Source organism: Nuphar pumila, unplaced genomic scaffold, assembly GCF_984573655.1.
Source record: "Nuphar pumila unplaced genomic scaffold, dmNupPumi1.hap1.1 HAP1_SCAFFOLD_157, whole genome shotgun sequence".
NCBI classification, from domain to species: domain Eukaryota; kingdom Viridiplantae; phylum Streptophyta; class Magnoliopsida; order Nymphaeales; family Nymphaeaceae; genus Nuphar; species Nuphar pumila.
The window spans coordinates 55,894-83,554 of NW_028323192.1; the positions used below are offsets into that span (position 1 = coordinate 55,894).

Below are 27,661 nucleotides of genomic sequence, written 5' to 3' on the forward strand. Positions count from 1 at the left end.
GGGCGTCCCGTGTGAAAATCCTTGATGATGTACACGTCTCGGACCTTGCCATATTTCTCTGCTTCATAGCGCAAGTCTCCCTCCCTGTATTGGCAGAGACACTGAATGATGATCAGGAAACTTCATTGCAGTGCAAGTCATGTACCATGTGGCCGCTTCAGATGGGCTGCAACCTTGACATGATGCGAAGCTTCGTGAAGCTCGACTCCAGAAAGCCACTCGCAAGGGCTGACATCGCTACATGCAAACGTACACTGAGCTGAGAGCCTACTTCAAAAAACATTTTGCACGCAGGCAAGTGCAGGTCGCGGACACTGCACCTGGCATAGGTGGACAGCTTGCGAACCATGAGGCTGCAGCCATCAGCACGGTCACGAGGCATGGTGCTCCAACCAACGAGAAACCCAGGGTGAAAAACGCAATTCTCTTACAAAGCGCGTGGTTCGGTAAGCATGCAGTATCACAACACGCGTGCAGCGATGCACCTGTGGAAACCTTGCTATCGGAAAGTGGTTCCCAGTGCAGAATGTGAATCTCTACAATGTGCAATTAGCCTTCATGATGGTTCATGAAGGAACCTGCAAGCGGGGCCTCTTCTCTCCTATCGCGAACCTTGCTGCCAATCAATATGACCGATATCTCCGACAAAACCAAGGGATTAGTAATTGCTTAATTGCACCCTGGTGGTTCGCACCCTGATGAATGTGTCATCAGCAAACAACAAGAAGGAAAGAGCTATACAGAATGATGAAAATATAATATCGCAGGACCGCATATATCTCAACTGCGTGCTTCTTTGGCCATCCTGTCAACATACCATCGTTGTCTGCCATTTTGCGACCAGCGACCATGCAGAGTGCGTGCGCTCTGGCAGTTTTGAATTTATGACGACGGATTATGCCTCGTGAGATTTAAATCAAGCTTGTGCGTCTGCAGGTACTCGCGTGAACGCAAATGTGGGTGTACTCCCGAAAGCCATCACGGGTAAGATCTACATCACGTTCACTGGTGGGGTGCAGTCAGTAGGTTTCAAGTAACAGGAATAATCCCTTCTCATGCTTGCAGGTGCCATCAGACCGTCGACATCCATCAAGGCGTGCGCACAGGTATGGCGAATGTCACGGTACTGGCTCAGTAGGTTTCTGTACTGCCTTTAGCTGTGGAAGCGACATCATTCGTGATGGCGCGCCGGTCAGACGATCAAAAGTATGTTCCGATATTGTCGTGTCTGCAGGTGTTCAAAGGAATCACGCGCAATGCACGCCTTAGCAACGTGGCAAGTGCCGCTGTGGCAGTGGATGCTCCCCCAAACTTGACCATGTCAGCAGCTGGCGGTGGAAAGCGCGTCATGATCGTAGGTGAGATACATGCATGAAGCTTGCCTGTACAAAAGATTCCTTTCTTCGAGGTGACAGCGTCCAGTCACCCACTCACACCCTAGGCCACAACATCGACAATGACGTTGACATCCTGCTAATTCACTTGATTTGGGGATTGTGCAACTCACAATGCGCATGATCATCATCATTATTTGCACGGGAGAGGCCGTAAAATGGGAGTATTGGGTCCACTACAAAGAATATTCTCTTTGACGCACCACTTTCCGCACACTGCAACTTAGGGGTGCGCTCGGGGGGGTACCAGTTGACTAAGGCAACGCCAGCGTCAATCATCATTCTGCGCTTACTATGGATGCGCTCATTCTTTTGTCATAGGGACGTACCAAGTAACGGATGCATGGAGCCGCAAGCGCGACGGAGTGCAACCCCTTGTTCATGTCTTCGCGAGCTGCAGCCGCGATCCCGACACTTCTCGTTTTGAGGAGAGGGGCTAGATTGTGGGGTTGTAGCGATGACTCCTCACGCCAATGAGTTCGCACACGACGCACGGGCGCTGTGCAGTGCACCATTAATCCTACTTAGCAAGAAAACAAACCGTGTCGCTCGATAATGAGGTCAGCTCGCACAAGAATTGAAGATGCTGGATGAGCAGCACTACTGACAGCGTTTCCCATCATCACTGATCAGCAGCAGTGAGAGCAGCTTGCAGACAGCATTCCCAGTGGACAGGGCATATGTTGGTGAGATGGCTCACACTCAGAGCCGAATTCGGGATTTCAGAGCAGAATTTGAGGAGCCACAGTTGGCATCAAGATATGAGGTGTCCACTGACCCTCAAGGCTAGGCTCTTGAAAGCAGATCCACACGACATCAGGGCTGTATGAAAGCGAAAGTATGCTGGCTGCACATTTTGGGCTCAGCACCTCGAGCACAATTACATACAGAAAGCTAGAATGATTGTACCAGACATATGCTTCATAGGCACGCGAATTGTGTTTCAGGGGGGCTTGGACAGTGCTTCGCCAGACCTTCTGCACCCGAGATCGCATGAATTTTGGGACTAACATGGCGGTCGAAACCCATTCTGGCGAAGCACTGGGCTTGGACAGCATTCTGTGCCGCCCACAGCGTTGCTGGGCGAGGTAGCAAACAAGGGAAGTCAGACAAGTTGTCAACCCAGCAACCGCACAATTACATCCCTGCATACCTGATTGGCCTGCATTTCCAATACATGTCAAAAGCGGCTTGTGTGGCCGCTGTGATGCCACCGCTTCGCCAGACCGCGTGAGTTGCGGGTCTAGATGCTCAAACATGCATGGATTTAAAGGACACAAATGGTGGTTGAAAGCCAATCTGGCGAAGCACTGTGTGACGCTCTGCACCTGCACGCATGGCCACGATCGTCCGTGCACAGGCGGGTTCCTACAGCTCTATGCACTTCTTAATCTCTATCGAGCAGCCGTGTGCACTTCAAATAGCCTATGGTCTCGAGACAAGTTTCCAGTAGAGATGGGACATGTGTTGCAAGGACATGGGCGCAGTTGGCACACGTACAACCATCACAAACTCACCCCCCCTTGCACGCCACTGCCTATAGGTCTATCTAGCAGGCGGATGCAATACAGACGAATCCAATATGTTGAGCATACAAAAGTTGCGATCATTGTTGCGCAGGCGGGGATGGATACTACGAGTGGTCTCCTTCACGCACAATGCAATTCAACTATCGCCAAGTTTCCCATCGCACAGTATTTTCACTTAGGAAAAAGGTACTTTGATTCACTTCTTTACTACCTTCTAGCCAGTTTCGGATGAATTATAGAGAAGCGACCATATGTCGAGCATACAACGTGACGATTGTCGGTACACAGGGGGGGATGGATACTGCGGGTGGGCTCAGGCACTGCATCTGAGTGCGCGAGGCTACGATGTGTGTATCGTAGACAACTTGGCGCGTCGGGGCTATGATGCGCAGCTAGGCATGGACACCCTCACGCCCATCGCATCAATTCATGACCGGGTGCGGAAATGGCAGGAGGTTTCCGGCAAGGTCCTCCGCCTCGAGATTGGCGACGTGTGCGACTGGGAGTTCTTGTCGCAAGTGCGCTCCCCTCACCCACGGTGCTCCTCCGGAATGGGTTGTGTTCCGGCCCTCCGTTTTTGTTCCCAGTATTCATGTATCTCGGGTTTATGGACCAAAAATCAGAGGGTCTGGGGAATAATTTGTCACCCAACGGCCCTGTTCTGAAACGAGCTACGTTCATTATTGCATGACATAGATGAGAGCAAGAAGCACGGCTCAGGCCGAAAGCAACCAGGTATCTACGTTGGAAAACATTACAGCAGACGACACCGCTCATGGTACATAGACAAGTGTGTGCGTTCAGGATTTCAAAGACTTTGAGCGAGAGGTGCTCGTGCACGTTGACTCGTCTCCATGACTCAGGCGTCACAAGCGCTGGTGTGAGTTCAGGTGTTTAAGGACTTTGAGCCAGAGGCGCTCGTACACTTTGGCGAGCAGCGGTCAGCTCCCTACTCAATGATTGACCGCCAGCGGTCTATCTACACACAGACAAACAACGTCATGGGCTCCATCAACTTGCTCTATGCAATTAAAGAGTTCGCCCCTGACTGCCACATGGTCAAGCTCGGCACAATGGGAGAATACGGCACCCCTAACATCGATATTGAAGAGGGTTACATCACCATCAACCACAATGGCCGCACGGACACGCTGCCGTACCCTAAGCAGGTGCGATCACCGACCACTCTTCACATAAAGCTGTCTAGGAAGGTACAAGTCGAAGGAGTCTGCCTCAGCGTTTTGCCAGAACGCGGTTCGACACCTAGTTTGCTTTCCATATGCATGCATATCTGGGCTCGTGAATTCAATGCAAACCATATTGCCTGGCTAAGTGCTGGTTTCCCGAGTTCATCGATTCCCTAGTAGAACTGGGAGTTGCCAATGTCCATGTGTATGCGGGAGTGATGCCAAAAGGTACATCATCATCAGTACAGCATTATGATGGCCCTATACCTGGCATGCTGCGGCAGTGTTAATTGATCACTGGGCATGGATAACCTGATGGCCGCCCGGAGTAGGAGGCAATCTGCTGAGCTGTGGTATCCAAGAGCTCACAAGATTCGACCTGTTGCGCTTTTCAATTGCGACCAAAGTCGTCAAAGGCTGTAGGAGTGCGTTCGCCCTGCCATGTGCACTGATTCTTAGCAATTTTGGTGCGTTCGCACTGCCATGTGCATTGATTCTTAGCAACTTTGGTTGCTGTGCAGGGTGGCTCGTTCTACCATCTAAGCAAGATCCATGACTCCACCAACATGCTCTTCTGCACCAAGGCGTGGAACATCGCGGCCACGGACTTGAATCAGGGAGTCGTGTACGGAGTCAAGACCGAGGAAACGATGGCGGACCCCATGCTCATCAACCGCTACGACTACGACGGTATCTTTGGAACCGCGCTCAACCGCTTCGTCGTGCAGGTGTGACTTTGCCACCCTTGCCGTGCACAATCAGTCGAATTGAGATCAGCTAGGTCCTCAGCTGTTGTCTGTTGCGTTTCAGCACCCATTGCGATGATGATGCTGATTTTTCTGGTGGGTTTGAAATCAAGGAGGGCATCGACATATATGCGCTTCGGGAACTTGGCATAGGCCTATGCAGCGCAATGCTGTGTTGTATCGGCGTGCTCTTGACGTTCATGGCTTGGCAAGCGGCAGCGCGTTCAAAGCAGGCTTGCCAGTTCCGACCGCTGGAGTCCAATTAGCTGTACCGTCTCGAACTTGAATGGTTGTTGCTTTTGGCCTGACTTGTTTCTTTTTAATGGGATGTAATGAGTAATGGGTTACAGCACGTCCAGACGGACATTGGCGTGTCCAAGGAGGGTGACAATCCTGGGTTGTATTTTATAACTCGATTCAATAAATGACAAACGGATCAAAACACTCTAGTTTATCAATGCACTAATACAAGATCTGCGCGTACAGGCGGCTGTTGGCCACCCCCTCACTATCTACGGAAAGGGCGGGCAGACGCGAGGATTCCTGGATATTCGCGACACTGTTCGCTGCATTCAGCTAGCCATCGACAACCCCGCCAAGAAGGGCGAGATGCGCGTTTTCAACCAGATTACCGAGATGTGGAGCGTCAACCAGCTCGCGGAGCTCGTGACCACAGAGGGGAACAAGCTGGGCCTCAACGTGCAGGTTCGCTGATGCCTAATTCACCCTGAATTTCACCATGTTGCTCCTAAATCCAAACCCACCGAGGGGAACAAGCTGCGCCTCAGCGTCGAGCTGCGCTGCTGCTCCTAGTGTCAGCGATTGCATACCGGCGTTTACGGCCTAACCCCAACGCACCGAGGGGAACAAACCCTCAGCGCTGCGACCTAATTCAACCTGAGTGTTCCCATGACTTGCCCCAATGTGCCGAGAGCAACAAGCTGGGCTCAATGTCCAGGCCGTTGCTGGTTGTGCTTTATAAACGTTTTCCAAATGTTACCAAGCTTGCTATGGTCTGCGAGGCCAGCTCGCCATCTGCAAGCTGCTCCACCAGTACACCAACTTGAACAGGTAGGCGCCGCTTTGATCCTAGACTCATAGCATAGCACTCATAGACTTATAGCACTTAAACACTGGACACACATTCCATGTAGCATTTGATAGCCGTCCGAAGAGCCCCTTGAGCAAGGGCGAAACCGCTCACGGTAGCTCAGTGTAGTCACACTCTTTCCCACCCTTTTACGTGGTCAGAGTGGGCTCTATGTTCCTATATCCCAACCTCCACACCATCTGAACGTAACCACTCTTAACTGGCTAATCTTTGCTGCGTGTTGCAGCTGATCAACGTTCCCAACCCTCGAGTGGAGCTTGAGGAGCATTATTACAACGTCAAGTGCTCCAAGTTGCAAGACCTCGGCCTCGAGCCACATCTGCTCGGCAACAGCATGGTAGACTCCCTCCTCACTTTTGCGATGCGCTACAAGGACCGGTGTCGCATGGAGCTCATCAAGCCCGCCGTCGACTGGAGGAAAGCAGGCTCGGCTGTAGCGACGAAGAATGCCGCTGTTGCGTTGTGATGCACAACACTTCAACACTACCGCATCCACATGCATTTAGATGTAAGCTTTTAGATCAGTGTGTCATGCTGGGTTCTGATTTGGGGTTTGAATATAGCGCTGATGCGTGCGAACTGGTCATTTGGATGGCCACGTACCTGTGGACATCGCTGTGTTATCCATTGAAGTGGTCTTGCAGTGATGTGTCGTTTTCCAACATTACCGCATCCATATGGACCTTGCAGTGGCTTAGAGGGCAGTGGAACAAGCTTGTTTCGCTTTCTTTGTCTTTTGTGTGACTGTCGATATCGTGCCCGAAGTTGGGGCATGTGGCCGCTGTATGGGAGGACATAAATGGACCTGCCACGCCATACAGAAGAAAGGAACAAGCATCTGAAAGCCATGCGGAAGAAAGCAACAACCCTCATATAACATGGCACAATTTCTGTGAACTTTTCCGCTAGCCACATGAACAATTCAGTCAAAGGAACGCATCGAAGGCGGAAGCTTCAGCATGGAGATGTGTATCGTTACGTTCGTCCCAGTGTTATCCCAGGCAGACTAATGTATGGGTTCAGACGCGTCTAATTACAAGAAGTTTGGGACAAAAGTGGGGGTCGGACCCCATTCTCGCGAAACACTGGCTAATCTATGCACATGACATGAATGTACACGGCGATAACTACAGACTCCGTAAGGTAGTCAAGTCCTTGGCATGACCTACAATTCACATAAACATAGTGCACTTGTCCATGGATGAAGCCGTGTTCGACCTGAGCGGTCTTCCACATCATGTCAACTCCGGTGCGACTGCTGGCGCCTTGCGCACGAGGTCGCTCACGTACTTTGTTATGATCGACCCGCAGCTAGCTCCCCCAGCCCGCACTCAATGAGCTGTACCCAAGGGAAATCAATTGCCGTCCGAAGAGCTCCTTGGGCAAGAGCGAAACTGCTCACGGGTGCCCGGTGCAAAGGCACTTTCCCACCCTCTTACCAGGCATCCAATCAAGCTATGCGCTGAGGTGCGTGCCAGGGTCTGGAGCACTCATGCGACCAATCGGTAGTGATCGTACACGATGTCTCTCACTTGGTAGTACAGCGGCGTGAGATTGCCTTCGATCACAAGCTGACTTCTAGCTTGGGCATCGGCCTGCCGTACTGTCACCTGCCCGCCCTCAACTAGAGCGCACATGTCCTGCGCAACAACAACACATCACACAACTTGTGCTGCAGTAGCCACGTGCAACGTGATTGACCCAGTCATCCGGTAGCACCGATTCCCAAGTAGTTTTTGAACTTGCCAATGTCCACGTGGATGCAGTAGCGTTGCAAAAAGTTACATCATCATCAGGTTGCTGCTCATTCCCACATTTCAGCAAACTTGACGTTCATCATTATCACATTACATAGATATTGGCAGGAAACAGTCAACAAGCAACAAAGACAGCACATTCAAAGTGATATGCCGTTCATCATTCTATCATGCGCTTCACAGTGATGTCTGTAAAAGTTGAAGTTGCACTGGAAGAAGTTTTACTGTGCAGACAGTAAAGCTCAGTGCGTGGAAGAAAAGAAAAGAAAAAAGAAAAAAAGAGATTTAACAAAAGAATAAAAAAGAGGCAAAGGTCCACAGCGGGAATGGCAAACCTAGGTGTCCCTCCTCTCGTGAGCAACGCCATCGTGCTTTTAGTGCTCGGCAGCCAACGATAGGTGGACTACGCATGTTGGGTGTGCCTCTTGGACAGGACCCTTGGCCTTTGCACGAGAAACCTTGCCTCTCCGAGAACACATTTTACACACTCACATTCTCAGAAGGGACACATTGCTCTGCAAGAAAACACTCTGCCCATGTCAGCGGCCCTTGCCGAGCGCTGCCGACAGTGTCCACGTTCGCCAGGCAGTTTATTTTGTAGGCCTGTAACCCTGACATTACATGATTATCTGTGACAGGAATGGGGGTCGAATCCTATGCTGGCAAAGCACTGGCTGCCAGTCGTGTGGTAGCTGTGCAAACGCACCTGCAACTTGACGTCAAGACCTGCAAGCCTGAGCTTGCGGGTCACATCACTGACCATCATTTCGCCGAGCAACACACCGGAGGGTGTGTGGAGGTCTGGATGGTCCGGGGGGGACACGTCGAGGACGGGAAAGTGTGAGAGCGGGTCAACGGAGGAAACCATGGAGTCAAACCACTGCAGTGTATAGCCGTTCTGCTCCCTCTTGGTACCCTCCTCGATCGCTCTGTTCAGCGCTGGCGACAGCTGCAAAAACACTTCTAGATAAAACTCAATCTAGTGAACCCGAATCCTGAGGAGCACACATTGTATTGTACAGAGACGAAGATAGTAAGTAGAAGAACACATGAAGGGCTTATTTAACCAAGCTAGTTGGCCAGTTCCCAAGTAGTACTTGGAGTTGCCAATGTCCAACTGAATGCGGTAGTGATGTGAAAGGCTACATCATCAACATAGCTTACAAGCTTATCAGCGCTACCATTGCGACCAGCTCCACATCCATCTACCGCTTCATAAACGCAAGTAGCAGTGCTTCGCCAGCAAGGCGTGTGCGACCCCATTACCTTCCCAAAAATTCGCGCATTTTTCAGGCATCTAGGCCCGCAGATCACACTGTCTGGCGAGGCAATGCCACGCAGAGCACCAGGGCAGTGTATGTAGCCGGGGATGGTGATGGTGTGTCCGACCCGCGTCCCTGTTCCCAAACTTCACACATTCTTCAGGCCCTTTCTGGACCTGCAGATCGCTCTCACTGGCAAGGCTTGCAACCACCCTTTCCAAAGATCTCAACATACCTCTGTTCCACCCTTGGCATGCATCGGCATCCAAGGTGCGCATGGCCGAAGCTCCAATGAGTATGGCTTAGTACCCGATAGGGCTCTTTACTTAGTTAAGGCGCTAGGCAGGGCACCAGTGCAGTGAAATCCTCCGTTGCCGGGAAGGTGGTGGTGTGTCCGACCTCGATTTCATCCCCCAAAACTCACGCACAGTTCAGGCATCTGGACCCTCAGATCGTGCTCTATCTGGCAATATCTATCTATGGGCAGCGCACCAAGGCAGTGTAGCACTCCGTCGCGGGGAGCGTGATGGCGTGCATCGTGGAAGGCTCGTGGACGTGCGTCTGCAACGAGGAGAGCACTTCTGAGATCTTTGGTAGCAGGGAGCCCTTGAGCATCGGGGGCCTCTGGATGAGGAGGAGGTTCCGGGGCGCCACAGCACGGACCATCGACACGAAGGAGCTCTCGCTGATGAGCCCCTCAAAATCAAAGATCTTGAGTTGCGCTTTCACCTGCAGGCAAGCACACGGCCTTTTCAAGAGCGCCTCAAAGTCTAAGATCGCGAACCACGCGTTCACCTCAGTGCTTCATCAGCCCCTCTGATTTTAGGGTCCAGATACCCAAAAATACATGAATTATTGGGACAGACATGGGGGTCAAAACCCATTCTGGCAAAGCACTGGTTCGCCTGCTGCGAGGACGCACGAAGGCCTCGAAACCGGGGCATTGGCAACTCCAAATGCTGCTTGGGAATCAGTGCTACCGTGACCATCACCTGAGGCAAGTGTGCCTGGACCAGCCTGACTTACCATAGCCTGACCTGACACGTCGCCTCAGGCTTTATATTTCGAGATACTGTTCAGCTCGCCAGAACAGAGCAACTCATGGAACGTCGACGGTTGGGGCAGGCCATCCTGCCATCATTACATCATACAGATAACAGCAAGAACTTGTTGGCACAGGCCAAAAGCAACCAAGTATACACATTCGAAACTGTACAGCTCCTTGACCTTCAGCGATGCGGACAAGCCATCTCTACATCACATAGATAAACAAGAATAGATCAGCACAGACCTGCCATCATTACATCACATAAAGAATGTATCACCATAACATCACATAGACAAGGAAAGGTGCAGAAAATTTCAGCGGACATTTGCCACGACCTGAATATCTCTGACATCTTCAAAGCCCCTACAAAACAGCAGGTCGCTAGGCGAATCTCCTCAAGATCTCAAGGGGGAGTGCGTGTAGTGAATGTGCCAGTGCTGGAAGCAGAGGCGATGCCTACTAATGAGGTTGATAGGCAACACCTCCTTGACAATATCTGGAGTTGGTACTCGATTCAAGGGGAAGCCAGATATGTTGCATCGCCGCATTCTGCGGTGCCATGGAAGTGGGCGTGCACCGGTGAACAACCACGCAGGCTTGCACCATATCTGTCAAGTTTGTCCTCTGTTCGGGCTCGTACTATCATGAGCGCTAGGAGTGGTAAGCTGTTTGCCCTACGAAGCCGACTTCAAAATCAGACTTACGAGTTTGTGGATCCCGTACAGTATCACTGCAAGGACTGCGATGAGCATTTGGGGGATGCTCACACAGGCTGTGTTCACTGTACCGTGGATTGTCCCATCTTGTGGCCAAAAATAGACCAATTTCTTGAAACGGTTGGAGGTCTTGGATTACAAGGTGGGAATTTGGCAACTAAATTGGAATCTCTGTTGGGAGTTGATCTCCTAACAAAGATTTTGAGTGTGGGTTGCGACGATCTCCCAAAGGAATTGACGGGTCGTTTTTGGTCAGCCGTGGCTGACCTCCTTTCTTGCAGGGTACAGGACGAAGAGGATGAAGACATGTCAGGTCAGGTTATGGTAAGTCAGGCTGGTCCAGGTACGCTTGCCTCAGGTGATGGTAATGATAACTCTGATTCCCAAGTAGTTCTTGGAGTTGCCAATGTCCATGTGGATGCGGTAGTGTTGTAAAAAGATACATCATCATCAGATAATGGCAGGAAATAGTCAACAAGCAACAAAGACAGCACATTCAAAGTGATACAGCTCATTGAACGTCAGCGGTCGGACCTGCCATCACGATCATCCGCATTGACATCAGCACAGCAAATGAACCCAATGCGTACCTCGAGCTTGACAGCATGGTAAACCACCTTGCTGGGAGCCTGCTGTGTAATGGCCACAACAGCGTCCGGGGCAGCAGCAGCATCAGCAGCCATGTCATCGTCGTCGTCGTAATGAGTGCGGCCAAACAGCTCGTGCAGATCGGCGACCATGCCAAACTCGTCCCACTTCTCGCCGTCAGCATCGTCATCGCACGCGAACATCGGCGCGACCGCAGCTTGCGGCACAACAAAGCCGTCCACGAGGACGCCCGCAAAAGCAGCACCCCTGTGCGCTGGCTCGTCCTCGTCCATGAGCGCGTGGACGATGCTGCTTCGCCCCTGTTGTGCAACGCTTGCCGTGTGGTTCCGGGTTGTGGCAAACCCTTCGTCAGCGGCTTCGCTGACCTCCGTCTCCACCCGCTCCGCCTTCTGCAGCGCGAGAACATGCTCAGTGTTTCGCCAGAACTTCTGCTTTTTGGGGTCCCGAGAACCGGTATTACATGAGTTGTTGGCACAAAAATGGCAGTCGAAAGCCATTCTGGTGAAGCACTGTACATACTGATGATGTGTCTCGATACAACGCTATCGCATCTACATGCACATTGGCAACCCCATTGGCGACTCCAAGTGCTACCTTGGTCCGGATAATTGGTCATTTGCCATGCTTTGCGCTGCATCGCATTCTCTAAAGATTCATCCAGGGAATGAATAGAAACAACCATAACGCTGGTACCTATACATCCCCTGAAAGCCGCGTTGCGTTAGGTCTGGCCAATCGTTGTCCAGACTACGGTACTTGGGAATCAAACACATCAGGGTCAAATTCACTAGAAGGCAGAGCTTGTTGACTCACAATCTTCCTGGCTGACCTCGGCATGCATCTGATCTACTCTCTGAAGTGCATGTTCAAAGACATCAAATTCGCTGCAAGCCTTCCTCTCAATGAAATTGACTTCTGTGTACATGCATTGCAGAAACAGATCACTGTCAATGGTCGAGTTGATGCAGCACAGCTTCTCAAGTTCGATTTCCAAGTGCAGGGCGTACCGGTTGCAGTGCACATCTTTCTGAAGTTGGCGTTGGCTTAGAGGGCGTACCGGTTGCAGTGCTCCAGCCTTGGCAGCAGCGGCTGCCTCCTCCTCCTCCTTCGCCTTGATTTCGGCGGGCGTTAGCGGGACGCGGCGGCCGATGCTGATGTTATCGATGGACAGAGGTATGGAAGAGCGGGAGCGGGCGTGGTGCTGCAGGGCGTACGCAAGCGAGGAGGGGGGGGCTGTGCGATTGAAGACGATGAGGTTCTCCGGCTTCGCGGCCCAGTGGAGGAGCAATTCCTGGGAGAGCCCGATGTCGAGGGTTGCTGACGATGCGAGTACGACCATGTTGTGCTGCTGCGGTAGGCGCATCAGGTCCTCAATCGAATTACACAGCTTGAGGTGCCTGCGGACGACGAGGTTTGGGCGTCGTGAGCGGGTAGGATGAAGATGGGGCGCTGCTGAGAGCGTGGGGCGTATGCGGCACAGCATTCAGTGCTACAGGGCGTGGGCTAAAGGTAGAAAGGCGATTCAGTGAGCTTTAAGGCTGAATTAAGCTTGGCTCCGCTCTCTTGACCATTTCTCTTGCACTCGGCGCTATCTCAAATGACGGCTATGCAGCCGGGACACGACCACTCATGAGCTCGGAAGCTGACTCGAGCTTGGCTCCACTTCATGGCCGTGCGAGGCGGCTGTACCAGCAACTGCTTTACCAGGTCTACGACGCAGGATCCCGTTGGTAGAAAAGAACTCAGAGTTGGAGGCCCAGGTGTGAAGGTCATGTATGATCTTCACACCAAAAGATTGCATACGATCTTCACACCTAGCCACCAACTCAGCGCTCGTTTCTACATGCGGGATCTTTTGGTTGTGCACCTCTGTCAACTCCTTTCTGCGCAAAGCAGCTGTTGGTACAGGCGCCTCTTTTTGCGAACAAGTGGAGCCAAGCTCGAGTCAGCTTCAGAGCTCATGAGTGTTCTGTTCTAACTGCAAAGCCGTTGTTCTAGATGGCACTGAGTGCAAGAGAAATGGCGTTGAAGTGCAGAGGACAGACACGGAATGGCAACACAATTCCGCATTGGCTCAAGCGTGAGTGGGAGGCACGTTCTTTCTTCGAGAGTGGTGGCAAAGCCGCAGAATGTCAGAGGGCTACGTGGTTGGCAGGCCCAGCTGCACAAAACACACGTGAACTTTGGGCACAAAATGGGGCCGCAAGCCAACTCTGCGCAGCACTAGGCGGCAACTCAAAACTCCTTTGTGCCAGTTGTTCTTACCAACTCTAGGTATGCACATAGCACACAGGGTTGGGCCATCTTTTTTGGCCGAGCGCCGCAGGCGAATGTTTTTTTTTAATATGGAGGCCCACAACGTTTTGTTACCAGCAGGCATTCACTCGAGCACCACGAACCAATCTTGGGACACAAGCAGCAAGGTACATTGCACACAACGCAGTGGCGGCGTGCGGTGCCTGTTGCGTTCTGTTTTGGTAACTAGCGCCACGTCGCGGCCGCGGTCCCTCCATGCCGTTCGTGTGTCCGGTCAGCGGGTGCGGCTGCACGCGGTCACAGAGGCAGGCCATCCTCCTCCACCTCCGCCAGCGCCACGTCAACACAGCCCTCACCGACGCCGAATTGCGCGATGGGCAAGTACGGTATTGCGCTGACTGCGGCCAGTTGCGATCCGCACTGTCGACCAAGCACACGTGCGTCCCAAGGCAACAGCGTGCACCTCCCATCGCACCCGCAGCAGCCCCGCCACCGCCACCGCCACCTCGCAGGTATCGGGCGCAAAGGCAACCTCAGCTGCCACCGCCATTGCAATCAGAGGACGAGCAGCCGGCCAACGGCCAGTTACCAGCGCCGCAGTCCCCACCCCCACCGCACCCACCACCAATGCCGCCCCCGCCGTTGCCAGCGGGATTGCCGCCACCACAGCCCACACCTCGTGCTGACCGAGTGCTGCGACCCAGGCCGCCGCCTCAACTGCCGCCGCCCCTTATGCCTCAGCCGCCACCTCCGCTGCCTCCCCTCCAGCAGCACGAGCATGCACTGCCACCACCTCTTCCCCCCCTGCCCCCCCCCGAGGCGGGTCACGTGCCACAGCCCCAGCGACTGCCTGCGCAGTATCCACAGCGTTACAAGCCCCTCCCCAACCGAACGGTGCCGTTTGATGCAAGGGAGCAATGGGGAAACACGGTCAGGCGCGCTCTCGAGGAAGTTTCAGCAGCAAGCGAGCGAGGTGGTGAAGACGGCGTCCGTCGAGCATTTTCAGCACTTCTACGGCTCCCGTCGCAAGTGCTTACAGACTCGGGCAGAGGACGAAGTCACCGCGCGCGCGCACGCCTGCAACGTGTTGACGACGGGTTGGAGGTGGACACCGACGAGCGCGCAGGCACCCGCCGCCTGAGACGCCAGCAGAACGCCGCGCACGCGGCTGCTGCACGGGCCCACCGCCAGCTCACGCTTGGTAGCATCACGCGTGCTGTCAAGTGCTTGGCAGCCACCCCAATCGCAGAGCCCACAGACGCCACTGTCGAGACGCTTCGCACTCTACACCCCACTGCCCCACCACCAGCAGTCCCAGCGTCCCCACAACGGCAGCAGTGACGGTGACGCTTGACATCCTCTCCGACGTGCTGCAAGCACTGCCGAAAGGATCGGCGCCGGGTCCAAGCGGTTGGACGTACGAGCACATTAAAGCGGCGACGCAGGCAGGCAACTGCTGCGCACTGCTGGGAGTGATCAACGTCATGATCCGCGGCGACCTTCCGCACGTGCCGGAACTGCTCGACAGCAGGCTCATTGGCTTGGAGAAGCCTGGCGGCCGGGGCCTGCGGCCAATCGCCATTGGCAAAGTTTTCTTCCGTTTGGCAGGGCTGTGCGCCATGGCTGCGAGGCCGGGCGCTGGTCGCGCACTCGCACCGCTACAGCTGGGCGTCGGCGTCAAAGGCGGCAGTCAAATCATCGGTCACGCTCTCAGTTCTGGCATCGCAGCCGACCCCGACTGCGTGACGCTGCAGCTGGACTTCCGCAATGCGTTCAACAGCCTCTCGCGCGACGCCATGCTTGCCGCCGTCGCAAAGCGCCAGCCAGCCCTGCTGCCGTCTGCCGCGTGGGCGTATCGACAGCCCAGCCGCCTCATCATGACTGGAGAGCCGGAGCACGCAGCGCCGATTACGTCTGAGTGCGGCGTACGCCAAGGCGATCCATGTGGCGGCCTGTTCTTCTCGCTCACCATACAGGATCAGCTCGAGACGATCGGCCTCACGCACCCAGACGCTGCCCCCCTAGCGTACATGGACGACACGTTCCTCCAAGGCAGCGCGGCAGCCGTCACCGCTGCTTTCCCAGCCCTTTGCCGTCTCAGTGCTGCGGTAGGCTTGGACGTGCGGCACGACAAGTGCGGAGTCTACTTGCCCAACGTTCAAGCTGCTCGGGACACAGCGGCGGCTCTCGGCATCCCGCATTGCGTTGACGGCCTCACGGCGGCGGGGACACCGGTAGGCACGGACGCCTTCATCACAGCGCACGCGGCGTCCTCGGCCGAGTCCATCTGCAAAAGCATCGACGATCTGCTGGACAGCCCGCTGCCGACGCAAGACAAGTTCCTCATCTTGCGCTCGTCGGCTCAGATGCGCCTCGCACACCTCCCACGCACTGCTCCATGGCACCTCATCAGCGAGGCTGTGAAGCAAGTCGAAGACAAGGCTGTCAAAGCCATGTTCAGCATCTTGCAACGCCCAGAGCAAGATGACGTGCGCTCTGGCCAGCTGACGCTGCCGCTCCGCTTCGGGGGCATGGGCATCCGCACCACCAGCATGTTGGAGGCGCAAGCTGCCTACTTGTCAGCTGCCGCCATGACAGAGACGGCCATGCGTGAGGGTCGACAGCAATATCGACCCTTCGCCAGCCCCAACGCCGCGTTCCTTAAACTCGACTGGCAAGCCCTCCACGAGGCAGGCGCGGAGAAGGTATTGTGGCCGCCCGAGTCCCTGGCGATAGGCGTGCAGTGCATCGATGAGGTGTTGCCAGGAGCTCAGCGCGCCTTCTCGCACTTCGTGGCCCAGCGCAGATTTGACGACCTGCTCGCGTCGTTCGACACCAACACCGAAGCTGGCGCGCGTGACCTGGCGCGCATGCACAGCTGCGCCTGCCGCCCAGCCTCGATTTGGCTAGACACGCTTCCGACGTCACCGTTTCTGCAGCTATCGAACGGAGACTTCGTGGCCGCGATGCGCCACCGACTCGGTATGACGCACCTGCCCGCCAACGCACCCGGTGTACGGTGTTCCTGCGGACGTTTCATGCAGCCGAACGACACCGACCACGCCATGACATGCAAGTCCCTTTGCGGAGAGATGACGATGCGCCACAACATGATCGCAAGATCTTGGCGCCGCATCATAAGCCGCTCGGGAACCGCATCGTCATTGGAACCAGCGATCCGCGCGCTGCCTGGCGCGAGAGGAGCTGCCGTGTCAGCGAGGCACACAGACTCGCGTGGTGACATCCTGCTCATCCTACCGGACGGGCTCACTGTCGTCGACATCTCGGTGGTGCACCCGTGTGCGTCGACCTACGTGCGCGCGGCGCGTGTGGCAGGCGGAGCAGCATTGGTGCGGGACGACGCGATGCGGGCAAAGTATGAGACGGCAGACCCTACTGGCTACGCATTCGTCCCGCTATCCCACGAGCCTTTCGGACGAATGGGCACGCCGGCGATGGAGCTGTTGAACTCCCTGGCGGTGTTGGCGAACGCTGGTGGCCGTGTGGTGAAGGCTGGCTTCGTCGGCAACGCGCTGAAAGAGCTGAGCATCAGCTTGTGCCGCGGCAACGCGCTCATGTACCGTCGCGGCCTCGGCGCTTTGGCGCGCGCGACGGGCAGTTGTTTCACAGCAGGCTTGACTGTTCCAACTGCTGACGTTCAATGAGCGCAGCTCTCGTTTGAGTGTGTTGTGTTTGTTGTTTGCGGCTTGTGCTGTCGTTGTTCTGTCTCTCGATGTAATTACACACAGGGTTGATGATTAATCATTGCATTAACATCTGTGTTCATAAGGTCTTTCGGACGGCTACAGTCCGTCTGACTACCTATGGCCAAGTGCTTAATCCTGTACACCTTGGAATCGAGGGGTCATGTGTTCGATTATAGGTTCGACACAAGCGGGTTTCCCAAGTCACCGAATGATTAGGGGAATCGCTGTTGAACAAAATCCTGCCATAGATTACGCCGGACAAATGCAGCTGTGTTCAAGTTTTTATTCCACGACCCTGGCCAGAATGAACAGCCCTACCCGCGAGGGCAGCTAGACGACGAAGGCCCCAACTTGTGGAACGGCGGAGTTCGCGGGAACAGAGGCTGATAAGAGTCTTTGCAAGAAAGACTCAAAGAGCCTTTCTTGTCATGAGTGGAATACTTGGATCGGACTGTACGCGATCTGATCCAGAAGGAAACCTGCGCATGGTCTCCATCCACCCCTATGTAGTTGATTGAGATTGGTGCAAGTTTGGGCGTCTTGTACAGTGTCCCCGGTGATATCCATTTTGAAAGTGTTGCTCTTCCAAACAACAGAAACTGATAAGTGAACAGCAAAATTGTTCACTTATCAGTTTCTAAAATCGCTCACACAGCCGGTCGAGTACATGCCTGAAAAATGTCCATAGCATCCAACTGGAGTTGCTGTACAGCACTAGAGCTAGGAACTCCAGGGCTCGGTATTGCCATGGTCCTTCAGAGACCTTCAAGGTGCTCTAGCACCATGCACGGGTCGCAAAAGGTGACTCCCTCCCTGAGGCACTCAGGAAACGGATGTGCTGCGCTCAGCCTGTACTCCCTCAGGACAGCCCTGAAAGCTGATCTAACGACCACATACAGGTCGAAAGAGGCCCTTTCCACAGCCAAAAGGAGAGCCTCTGAACCAGTCAATCGTTCAATCATCTCTACGGGCAGCTCTTGAAGCAGCCCTAAGAGCCTCAAAGACAGCGGCAGGCAAAAGGAAGGGGGGGCAGGCGGGCGCCGAAGAAAAGCCTAGCTGCTAGAGAAACTCAAAAGCCAGAAGCTGTGCTTCTGGTAACAAGCTAATGCTTTTGCACTTTTGCCTGTACTAGCTAAGGTTAGCTAGTACATGAGCACTGTCGCGATGCAAGTATAGTGTTGACAGGCCAAGCTTTTGTTCCAAGTAAAATACGAGGACAGGCGCACTCCCAGGCATTCCTAGCCCGAGGAATGACGGAGCGGGGAGGTGATCGCACTTGGTGTTGAAGGGGTTGTCGCTAGTGCCGGCCGTGAAGGCCTTCTGAAGCGACTCGGAGAGGAACTCAAGCTGGGACTTGGCAAAGTCGAGCACGGTGGTGGACGTCCGAGATAGGAACACCAGAGGGTAGGAGAGTCGACGCTTCGCCCAGTGGCTCTCTAGAAGGAAGATCAGCTCAAAGACCCGGCCCGCGGTGTCCACAGGAATCAGCACATTGCCCTGACCGCTGCACGTTCATCGCTGAAATTCATTGGATCGGTGAAGCTTGACAAGTGCTGATATAGCACAAGTCGGGTTGTCTAGTGCGGCGACGTGCTCAACGTCGCCGTCGTCATGCATACATGCTGCAACAGCACCAATGTTGCCGATGTCCATGTGGATGCGGTTGTGTAAGAAACAGACACGTCATCGTTACATCACATGGATTATGGCAGGAAAAAGTCAACAAGCAACCAAGACAGCACATTCACAGTGATGCAGCTCATTGAACGTCAGCTGACGTAACAAGCAAGCCTGTCATACACGCGCGCAAAGAGCGTGTTACTACTACCTGAAAGAGTGACACCAGCAAGTGGGAAAGCACCCTTACAATCCGCAATGCAGTCAAAAAAAATAAAAATCTGACATTTAAAAACAATCATTTTGATGTTGAAACACGAGCTCACTGGCCATACTCCAATAAAAACAAACAAAGCTGCACTGCGAGAGCAGTGAGAGCGCCTTGTTTCGGCTGGGCGTCAAGGACGGCAATTGACGCCATTGGTTGTGAGACAAGGACAGCGGGCTCGAGCGCACCCTCGCAGCGTGTCCACGATGCAGTCGAGGAAGGTGCGGTTCTGATAGCCGGGGGGGTCGGCGCGTCCGGCGCAGGAGGCGTCGGTGATGAGGAGGGCCGGCCGGTGGAAGAGCGACTGGATGGTGCAGGCTTCGAGGTGGCTGTCGCTCTTGAGGTTCATGGACACCGCGTACACAAAGTCCTGCTGCTGCGCACAAATGTGCCAGACCGCTCCTCCTAGCGAGTGCCCCGCTGGATGCGCTGTGATGCGAACGTCTCTGGCGCGTCCGGGCACGCTAGCGCTCTTGGACTCTGCACGGTGTGATAAGAAGTAAGTGAATAAATCGGAAGAAATAAGTAAGTGAATAAAAAGGGAGCCGGTTAGCTTGCCATACCTCCCCCATCGTTGGCGAGGGGAGCGTACCCAAGGGGCTTCGGCCTCGTGCCCAGGGGTAACCTGGGGGACAGGTGGCAAGTGCCGCTCAGGCGAATCCCAAACTGATGGCTGTCACGATTGCTTGCCAAAAGGCAAAACGGCTGCTTGGCATAACGTACGCCCGGTCGTACGGTATGTTTTCGTTGTCTCTAAATGCCTCGTTTCTCCCTATCCGGCCGGTTCAGTGCGACAGAGGGGCATGGGCGGGTTTGCCTGATAGCTCTCATGCTGGGCACCCCGTCGCACAATCCGCGCCACATTCTGGCATCACATGCGCACAAGAGGCCGTGAAAGACAGGGCTGTCGGCGAGATGTTAAAGGTCGTAGGGTAGCCAACAAAGGCTTGCTCACCTTCATTCGCAGACAGGACGATTTGCTGGCTGTAGCGCACGCCGATGATTCGCTCAAATGCAGCGTCCACATCATCCAGATCAAATGCGTTGAACTCCGACACCTCCTCCTTTGAGACCAGCAGGTCGTAGATGTACATCTGGCCCATCTTCTGCACTGGCAGCGTGGCATAGATGGGCGCTGTCAGGCCCAGCTTGGCCACAGCATACGGCAATGCCCCGAGATGCTTGATGTCCGCATGGCTGAGAAGCACCTGGACGTCCGAACAGCATTGAGCAGGACACATAGGCATATGAGGTTGAGCTCTTCACCAGCGCCCAGTTGAATGATGCTCCTGATTGTCGTTCAGAGATGTCGGAACATGGATTGCTCTTGCAACATGTCAAGCTGCCCAGGCGACAGATTGAAAGGTCAAGCGACGAGGAGAAGTTGGCGTTATCAAGAACGTACCACGTCTACATGCGGGGCTATCACTGCCAGTGGCTTGATGAGGGACAAGTCGCAGGATTCGCTCCATCCGCAATCCAGCAGGCAAGTGAGGCCTTCCACCCTCAGCACGAAGCACAGAGGCTCAGACTGTGCCTCACCATACAGAGGTAAGAACAGGACAGCTTTTGGCGACGCTGACAGCACGCGCTGAATGGATTGGTCGTTTTCGAACTCGTTGTCAGGGTGGGATATAGCAGGCATGGTGCCTCGGGCCTGAACCAGGCACCTCTCTATCTTCAAAACATTTCAGTCACATCAAAAGGCTACTGCGACGGTGGGTGTACCATCATGGCCATAGCATGCAAGAATATGTCAAACGGCGAGCTAGGCAGCTCACCAACAGGAGCGCTCACTAATCCGCACAAACAAGAAAGCAGCATTTACGGCACATGCATCTGCCACAAAATCTGACGAGAAAATCACGTAATCAGAGCCTGCAAATCGACAGGGTGATCAGTAGTCTAGGAACCCCCAGCCAGCACCAGCCAACTGGCAAACGGCACTAGAATAGAGTTACTTTTACTGATACACATTCAAAGGAAATTGATGAGGACATCGTTGCTTCGTCGTGGCTCGTTTTCCCGCAGGTCCATGTACGTGCCATGGGGAGAGTCACGATGGCGGGAAACAATAGCGCACGAGTTGTACGTAACGATCGCAGTCTCCGTGGGTGTTCTGGCGCAAGGACAACAACATTGTCCAGAAGGCATTATGAATTTGTTTGCGCGAGCTATCCTTTCACAAGAACAGCACCTCTCCTCTGTGCCGACGGTACAAGCGGGCACCAATTTGTGATCTGGGCGGTGATTGCTGGATCTTTCGCATCATGAGCTCCGAGGACGTGCCCATGGACAAGTTAGCTGTTGCTGATGGGCCCGTGGAGGCATCAGCCAGCCAAAACGGAGGTGCCAAAGAGACTGCTGAAGAGAAACAAGCCAGGAAAGAAGCCGAAAAGCTGAGGAAACAAGAAGAAAAGGCTAAGAAAGAGACCGAGAAGGCTGCGCGTGCAGCACAACGTGGTCAGAAGGCGGTTGTGCTTACCGCTCCTGAGGAAGGTGATCCTCTAGGCGAGCACTACGGCGACAGTGTATTAGTGCAAAGTCAAGAGCAGACTGGCGCAACGTGGACTAGGGTGGAAGATATAAATGGCAGCATGGCAGGCCAAAGTGTACGCTCCATGATGTCGGTCGTTTGTGGTTCCCTTGTCGTACATTGCCATCAACTGCATGCAGCACTGCACGCTGGAAGGTGCAACGCTTGGAGCGCTTGCTTTCAATACAACTATTATAACAACAACGGGACCCGCCAGGACACCCATTATGGTTGGTGCCACTCAGCAGAGGAACCGTCGTGAATCATTTCTCACCCTGACGGCAAGCGTTCATCCATGAAACCCGTTTCCATGGCAGGGTGAGAGACATCTAATGACTAACCTGTTCCGAATTTTATTTATTGCATTTACGAATGGCGTGCCTTTCACCCCTTGCATGCCTGGAATATGTATCGAAGCGCGATTGTGCTTGCAGGTGCGCATTCGCGGACGACTACACACCAGTCGAGGCAAAGGGAAGTCTTGCTTCCTGGTTATCCGCCACAGGATATTCACTATACAGTGCACCATGTTCTCCAACGACGTGACCGTCTCCAAGGGAATGGCAAAGTATGCACAGATGATCCCCAAGGAGTCCATCGTGGATGTCATTGGAGAAGTCACAAAGGTTTCAGAGCCCGTGGAATCGTGCACGCAAGCAGATGTCGAGGTGCATGTCACAGACATTCACGTCATCTCACGGTACTCTTTCACACTGGATGCAAACGGTGGTGTGGGGGCCCTTTCATGCCTACAGGGTCTCTGCAATCAAATTCAAACATCATGTGCCCCTACAGCAGATGACTCAGGACTTGGGGACTCACCTGGATGACCTAAGTCATCTGCGCACAAGCAAACACCTGAAATCTCTGAGCTGGCTACTAGATCAGTGAGGCAAACATGAGGGGTCTAACAACGACCGAAAATATCATAGCAACTTGGTCACTTTGCGGGTGGATGGGGGGGTTCCTACCGACAACACCGACAGCGTTTGGTGACCGGTAGAAACCAGACAAGATGCGGGGAGCAGCGATTCTGCGAGTCATGCGAAGGTTACATGAGCATAACGCACAGACTCAGTCATCCCATACGACCGGCAGAAGCTGACGTCAACGCCTAGTCACTGCTGGGCACATACGATGTATTCAAACACACTCATCAAATGCTATAACGCCTGTTGCAGAGCTGCCCCTCTCCCATTCGAAGTGGCTGACGCCTCTCGGAGCGTCACCGAAGTGGAGGAGGCTGCAGCCCGCGGTGAAATTGCTGCAACGGTGTCACAGGACACGCGACTAAACATCCGCCACCTCGACCTCCGCACTCCGGCCAACCAGGCTATCTTCCGGATTCAGTCATGTGCGTGAGCTTGTACACAAGCTTATATCTGTTGACGTATCCTTTCACAACACTACCGCATCCACAACTCAAGAACTACTTGAGAGCATGTCTGGTACTAGAGATGCTGATTGTCATGATCTGATTGTCTCAGTGCTGATCCATCAAATGGGCAGCTAAGTACGCGTTTGTACAGCCCTGCATGTGCGTCCTATTTGCTGCTCTGCACCTCTTGGCAGTCACTCAAGAGGCCTCACTGCCTCTCTGCAGCATTGTTCGCAGCTCTGTCGGCAGCTACTTTCCACCTCGTTTACGCTGCAACAATGTGTAACCCCTTGGTGCTGCAGCAATGTCTCACTCTTCCGCTGCAGCGGTGTCTCACCTCTTTTGCCCTGCAGCGGCGTGTGAACCCGTCATGTGGCGGCTGTCTCTCACATCTGCCTCAGTGTCTCACCTTTGCAGAACTGCCCCACCTCTGTTGCCGTGCAGGGGTGTGTGACCCCGTTGTGGGGCGGCTGTATCTCTGCTTTGCATCAGTGTTTCGCCTCTGCAGTAGTGTTTGCAGTAGTGTTCCACAGTAGTGTTCCAGCTCAGCAGTAGTGCCTCACCTCTGTTACGCTGCATCAATGTGTGACCCTGCTATGCCTTGGCTGTCTCCCATTTCTGTAGCGCTTCAGTGTCTCACCTCTGTAGCGCTGCAGCGGTGTGCCACTGCTTTTGGGAGTCTACCAGCTCTGCACGCTGCAGCAGTATCTCACCTCTGTTACGCGGCATCAATGCGTGACCTCTATGTTGCGGCTGCCTCACACCTCTACACGCTGCATCAATGTCTGACGCCGCTATGCCGCGGCTGTCTCCCACCTCTGCACGCTGCAGCAGTGGCTCACCTCTGTTATGCTGCATCAATGTGCCACATCTGTCAGGAGCCACCCAGCTCTACACGCTGCAGCAGTGTCTCACCTGGGTTGCGCTGCAGCGGTGTGCCACTTCTTCCGGGAGTCGCTCCAGTCGCAAGGCTTCCAAGAGATCCATTCCCCCAAGGTCATCGGGGGCTCGTCCGAGGGCGGCTCAGAGGTGTTCACCCTGGAGTACTTCGGCCTGCCTGCCTGCCTCGCACAGTCCCCTCAGCTCTACAAGCAGATGGCCATCTGCGCGGACTTTGAGCGCGTCTACGAGATCGGTCCCGTATTCCGCGCGGAGCAGTCGTACACGTACCGCCATCTCTGCGAATTCACCGGCATGGACTTTGAAATGGAGATCAAGGAGCACTACAACGAGGTGCGCTGTGTCGCCTTGAGAGATGGTGTGTCTGTTTGCCGCATTACTGTAACCACATGGGCTTTGAAATGGAGATCGAGGAGCACGGTGAACGGGTGAAAAATTTTCTTGTTACATCCGGCAGCCGTTGCCGGCTTTGCTCTTGCCTTCCGCATGGCAGAAAAAGTGAAACGTGTTGCAGAAGGGGCCACCAACCCCATTTCCATACCAATCCTGAAGTTTCAGGCATCTGAATCCGCAAATCGCACTGACTGGCGACACCCCAATCCTGTCGAGACGCTAATTCTGTGTGCGAATGACGGTGTTTTGCCAGAGTGGATCTAAATGACCTCCATTTTTGTCCCAACAATTCATGTGCTTTCGGGTATGTAGACCCAATGATCCAGAGGGCCTGGCGAAACACTCGCAAATGAGTTCAGGTGATGGACGTGATCGAGGCGATGTTCACGCACATGTTCAAGGGCCTGGAGACGACGTGTGCGAAAGAGTTGAAAGAGATTGCGACGCAGTTTCCCTTTGAGCCCTTCGTCATGAAGCCCATGCGCTTCACGTACGCTGAGGGCGTTAAGGTGCGTCACCGTTTGGGCCGTGGCGTGATTCTCAATGCACTTTTATTGTGGGTTGCGCCTCCCTGCAATTCCTGCCCAATTGAACAGTAATAGGTTGATCTGGGGCGTAAAGTCAGCCATAACCGAACAATGACAGGCTCGATTGCCGGAAAAAATCGAATGCGCCAACAGTCAAGGGTTTTGAGGGATTGGAACCAAATGCTGATGATTTGTCTTTTTGCAACACTACTGCATCCACACAGACATCGGCAACTCCAAGCACTGCTTGGGAATACATTACCTGCCTACGTTTCCTGCTTAGCTGCTCGGATGCCACAGCTGTTTCGACGTTTGACAGTTGTTCGCCGTTGTTTCTTGCTATGCGGCTGTTCAGTGCTTGAGTGCCTGAATGGGGTTCAACACCCTTTTCTGCCCAAGGTAATCATGCATTATCAGGGACACAGACCAAATAGGCAAACTGCCTGCAGACATAACGCTGCTGTGATTATGATGTGTGTGCTTACAAATGTGGATGAAAGCATGCTGCACCTGTCGAATATGACGGCACTGGTTCGGTCAGTTATGGTTCAACACTCATGCTGTGCGTGCTTTCAGTCGTTATGGTCAATTCTCAAACAGTAGATCCCTAAGTAGTTCTTGGAGTTGTCAACGTCCATGTGATGCTGTAGCATTTTGAAAAGACCTATAAACGTATGGTTCAACACTCATGCTGTGCGTGCCTTCAGATCCTGCAAGAGAACGGCTATCCAGACATGAGCCCCTTGGAGGACATCGGCACGGAGCAGGAGAAGGCTCTCGGAAAGATCATCAAGGCAAAGCACGGCACCGACTTCTACATTCTCACCCGATACCCTCTCTGCGTTCGTCCGTTCTATACGATGCCCTGCCCAGATGATCCCGCCCTATCCAACTCGTTCGACGTGTTCATGCGAGGCGAGGTGTGTTGTTGCTCTGTTCCGTGTTCATACCGAGGGCTCTGCTGACGTGGCCATGCGGCCACTTCCTGTGCCATATCGAGTCAGCTAAAGTCTGATGTGCAGTGTTTGGGGTATCTTGAGTCGGTGAGTGATGGCTTGCAGCTCATGTAGTTCAGTGGCATGGTTGAATACAGTGGTGGGGCGGGTAAACGGTGTGCTGGAGTTGAGACCTGACTAGCATCGAAATTCTGCATGTGTCTCTGCCATTTGATGAAGTACTTGGCGCCAATCACGAGTGGCTGGTTTGCAGACTGCAGCGCTGTCAACTACTTTTACCCTATAGCCTGAACTGCCATTTCGATGTGATGCAAGAACACATAGTTCGCATGTTTGTTCATAAACAGTGTAGCGTTCAAGTTCGCAAGTGATACTTGGAGTTGCCAATGCCATGTCTGTAAAAAGACATGGTATTGCATACACAGTACAAACGGTCGGTCACGGTCACGCTGGGGACTCGCCGCCAAGTGTACATCGAGGAAATGAGTTAGACTTTCAGGTACCGTAACAATACCAACCAACGGGCGGTCACGGTCACGTTTTTGGACTCGCCGCCAAGTTTACATAGAGAAAATAGGCTGAATTTTCGGGTATGTTCATAGTAAAAATACCCAAAAATGATGTCACGCTCCCAAAAAGTTCGCCCGTTTGTTGGTATTGTTACAGTATGTACATAAGAAACGACCCAAAAATGATGTCACTCTCCCAAAACGCTCGACCGTTTGTTATTATTGATATTGTTACGGGTACGTCATCTTCTAGTTCTTTACTTGTGAATGTGCTGCAGGAGATCATCTCGGGTGCGCAGCGTATCCACATGGCCGACTTGCTAGAGGAGCGAGCAGTGGTGTGGGGCATTCCCCCAGAGACCATCCGGACTTACATCGACTCGTTCAAGTTGGGCGCCCCTCCTCACGGCGGCTGCGGTGTGGGCATGGAGCGCGTTGTCATGTTGTATTGCGGTCTGCCAAACATCCGCAAGACATCCATGTTCCCACGTGACCCGAAGCGTTTGGCACCATGATTCCTGCGCTGCCTGTTCTGAGTGCTGATGCTTCGGAAACGCGCCCCCGACTGATCTATCGCGGAATGTGCAGGGCGTTCTTTGTAATGCACTCTTGCGTTGGGTGTCTGGGTGTGTCAGCCAGTGTGGGGTGACCTCTCAGTGTATGTATGGTGCTCTGCGTTTGCTGGTTATGGGTTGATACACGCACTTCACTGTCTGTGGCTTGGTCATCGTCTGTGTTCCTCACCACATGGCTCTCGAGCCGCCATGGGGCAACTCTGGATGGACCCATGGCTGCTCGACGGTAGTGATGCAGGATCCAACGCACATCTGGAAAAGGCTTTTGCGCCTGTTCTAAATGAATTTGTCATTCTTGAGGGTGGATGTTTAGAAGCACTTCCCAACGCCCATACAAGCAACGGCAGACGCTGCAGCTGGTGGATTTAGGCACCCCTGACAGCGCATTGCAGAGTTGTGCCATCCGTGTGTGGGCATTGGCGTGACCGTCGTGTACAAAAGTGCTGATGACATCCAGTCGCAACGAATGTCTCGAGGTTGAACAGAAGCCACAACTGTCACCAATAAGAATGGATGACACCACCTTCCCACTTGGCGTGCGTTGATCTGCACGAAGGCTCGGCGTAACCTTACAAACCTGGTCATGTGTGCAATACATGCCGACAAGCAGTCACGGAAGGATATACTTTGCATGCACCTTGATATCGAAAAGACGGCAGGCCTCCCCATGTTATTCGTAT

At 53.8% G+C, this 27,661-nt stretch overlaps 3 protein-coding genes across 3 annotated transcripts; 2 read left to right on the top strand and 1 right to left on the bottom strand.

Moving 5' to 3' along the window:
• Positions 1-241: 241 nt before the first annotated feature.
• Positions 242-6,433, top strand: LOC149810984 (UDP-sulfoquinovose synthase, chloroplastic-like). Its single transcript, XM_089994045.1, has 9 exons — positions 242-446; positions 937-1,018; positions 1,066-1,123; positions 1,235-1,358; positions 3,212-3,441; positions 3,814-4,092; positions 4,632-4,838; positions 5,343-5,561; positions 6,194-6,433. The coding sequence occupies exons 1-9, from the start codon at positions 242-244 to the stop codon at positions 6,431-6,433; spliced, it is 1,644 nt and encodes a 547-aa protein (XP_089850171.1).
• Positions 6,434-18,450: 12,017 nt separating this feature from the next.
• LOC149810985 (cleavage and polyadenylation specificity factor subunit 2-like) lies at positions 18,451-20,852 on the bottom strand. The gene is made up of 4 exons (XM_089994046.1): positions 20,613-20,852; positions 20,163-20,415; positions 19,396-19,687; positions 18,451-18,826 (listed from the first exon to the last, which is right to left on the bottom strand). Exons 1-4 carry the CDS (start codon positions 20,850-20,852, stop codon positions 18,451-18,453), a joined length of 1,161 nt encoding a protein of 386 aa, XP_089850172.1.
• A 625-nt stretch (positions 20,853-21,477) lies between these two features.
• On the top strand, positions 21,478-26,921 carry LOC149810986 (uncharacterized). The gene is made up of 7 exons (XM_089994047.1): positions 21,478-21,819; positions 22,178-22,443; positions 22,925-23,097; positions 24,053-24,354; positions 24,774-24,923; positions 25,649-25,861; positions 26,685-26,921. The coding sequence occupies exons 1-7, from the start codon at positions 21,478-21,480 to the stop codon at positions 26,919-26,921; spliced, it is 1,683 nt and encodes a 560-aa protein (XP_089850173.1).
• The last annotated feature ends 740 nt before the right edge of the window (positions 26,922-27,661 follow it).

What these genes read in the sequence shown, in the direction of transcription:
- LOC149810984 (XM_089994045.1), top strand. Translation starts at nt 242, where the DNA reads ATGCAAACGTACACTGAGCTGAGAGCCTACTTCAAAAAACATTTTGCA. An exon ending in ACGTTCACTGGTGGGGTGCA is followed by an intron (nt 1,019 to 1,065) that starts GTCAGTAGGTTT and finishes TCATGCTTGCAG; the next exon opens with GTGCCATCAGACCGTCGACA. An exon ending in ACTGGGAGTTCTTGTCGCAA is followed by an intron (nt 3,442 to 3,813) that starts GTGCGCTCCCCT and finishes GTGTGAGTTCAG; the next exon opens with GTGTTTAAGGACTTTGAGCC.
- LOC149810985 (XM_089994046.1), bottom strand. Translation starts at nt 20,852, where the DNA reads ATGCCTGCTATATCCCACCCTGACAACGAGTTCGAAAACGACCAATCC. An exon ending in TAGCCCCGCATGTAGACGTG is followed by an intron (nt 20,416 to 20,612) that starts GTACGTTCTTGA and finishes TCGGACGTCCAG; the next exon opens with GTGCTTCTCAGCCATGCGGA. An exon ending in CGTCCTGTCTGCGAATGAAG is followed by an intron (nt 19,688 to 20,162) that starts GTGAGCAAGCCT and finishes CACACCGTGCAG; the next exon opens with AGTCCAAGAGCGCTAGCGTG.
- LOC149810986 (XM_089994047.1), top strand. Translation starts at nt 21,478, where the DNA reads ATGAGCTCCGAGGACGTGCCCATGGACAAGTTAGCTGTTGCTGATGGG. An exon ending in GACATTCACGTCATCTCACG is followed by an intron (nt 22,444 to 22,924) that starts GTACTCTTTCAC and finishes CGCCTGTTGCAG; the next exon opens with AGCTGCCCCTCTCCCATTCG. An exon ending in TATCTTCCGGATTCAGTCAT is followed by an intron (nt 23,098 to 24,052) that starts GTGCGTGAGCTT and finishes GTTGCGCTGCAG; the next exon opens with CGGTGTGCCACTTCTTCCGG.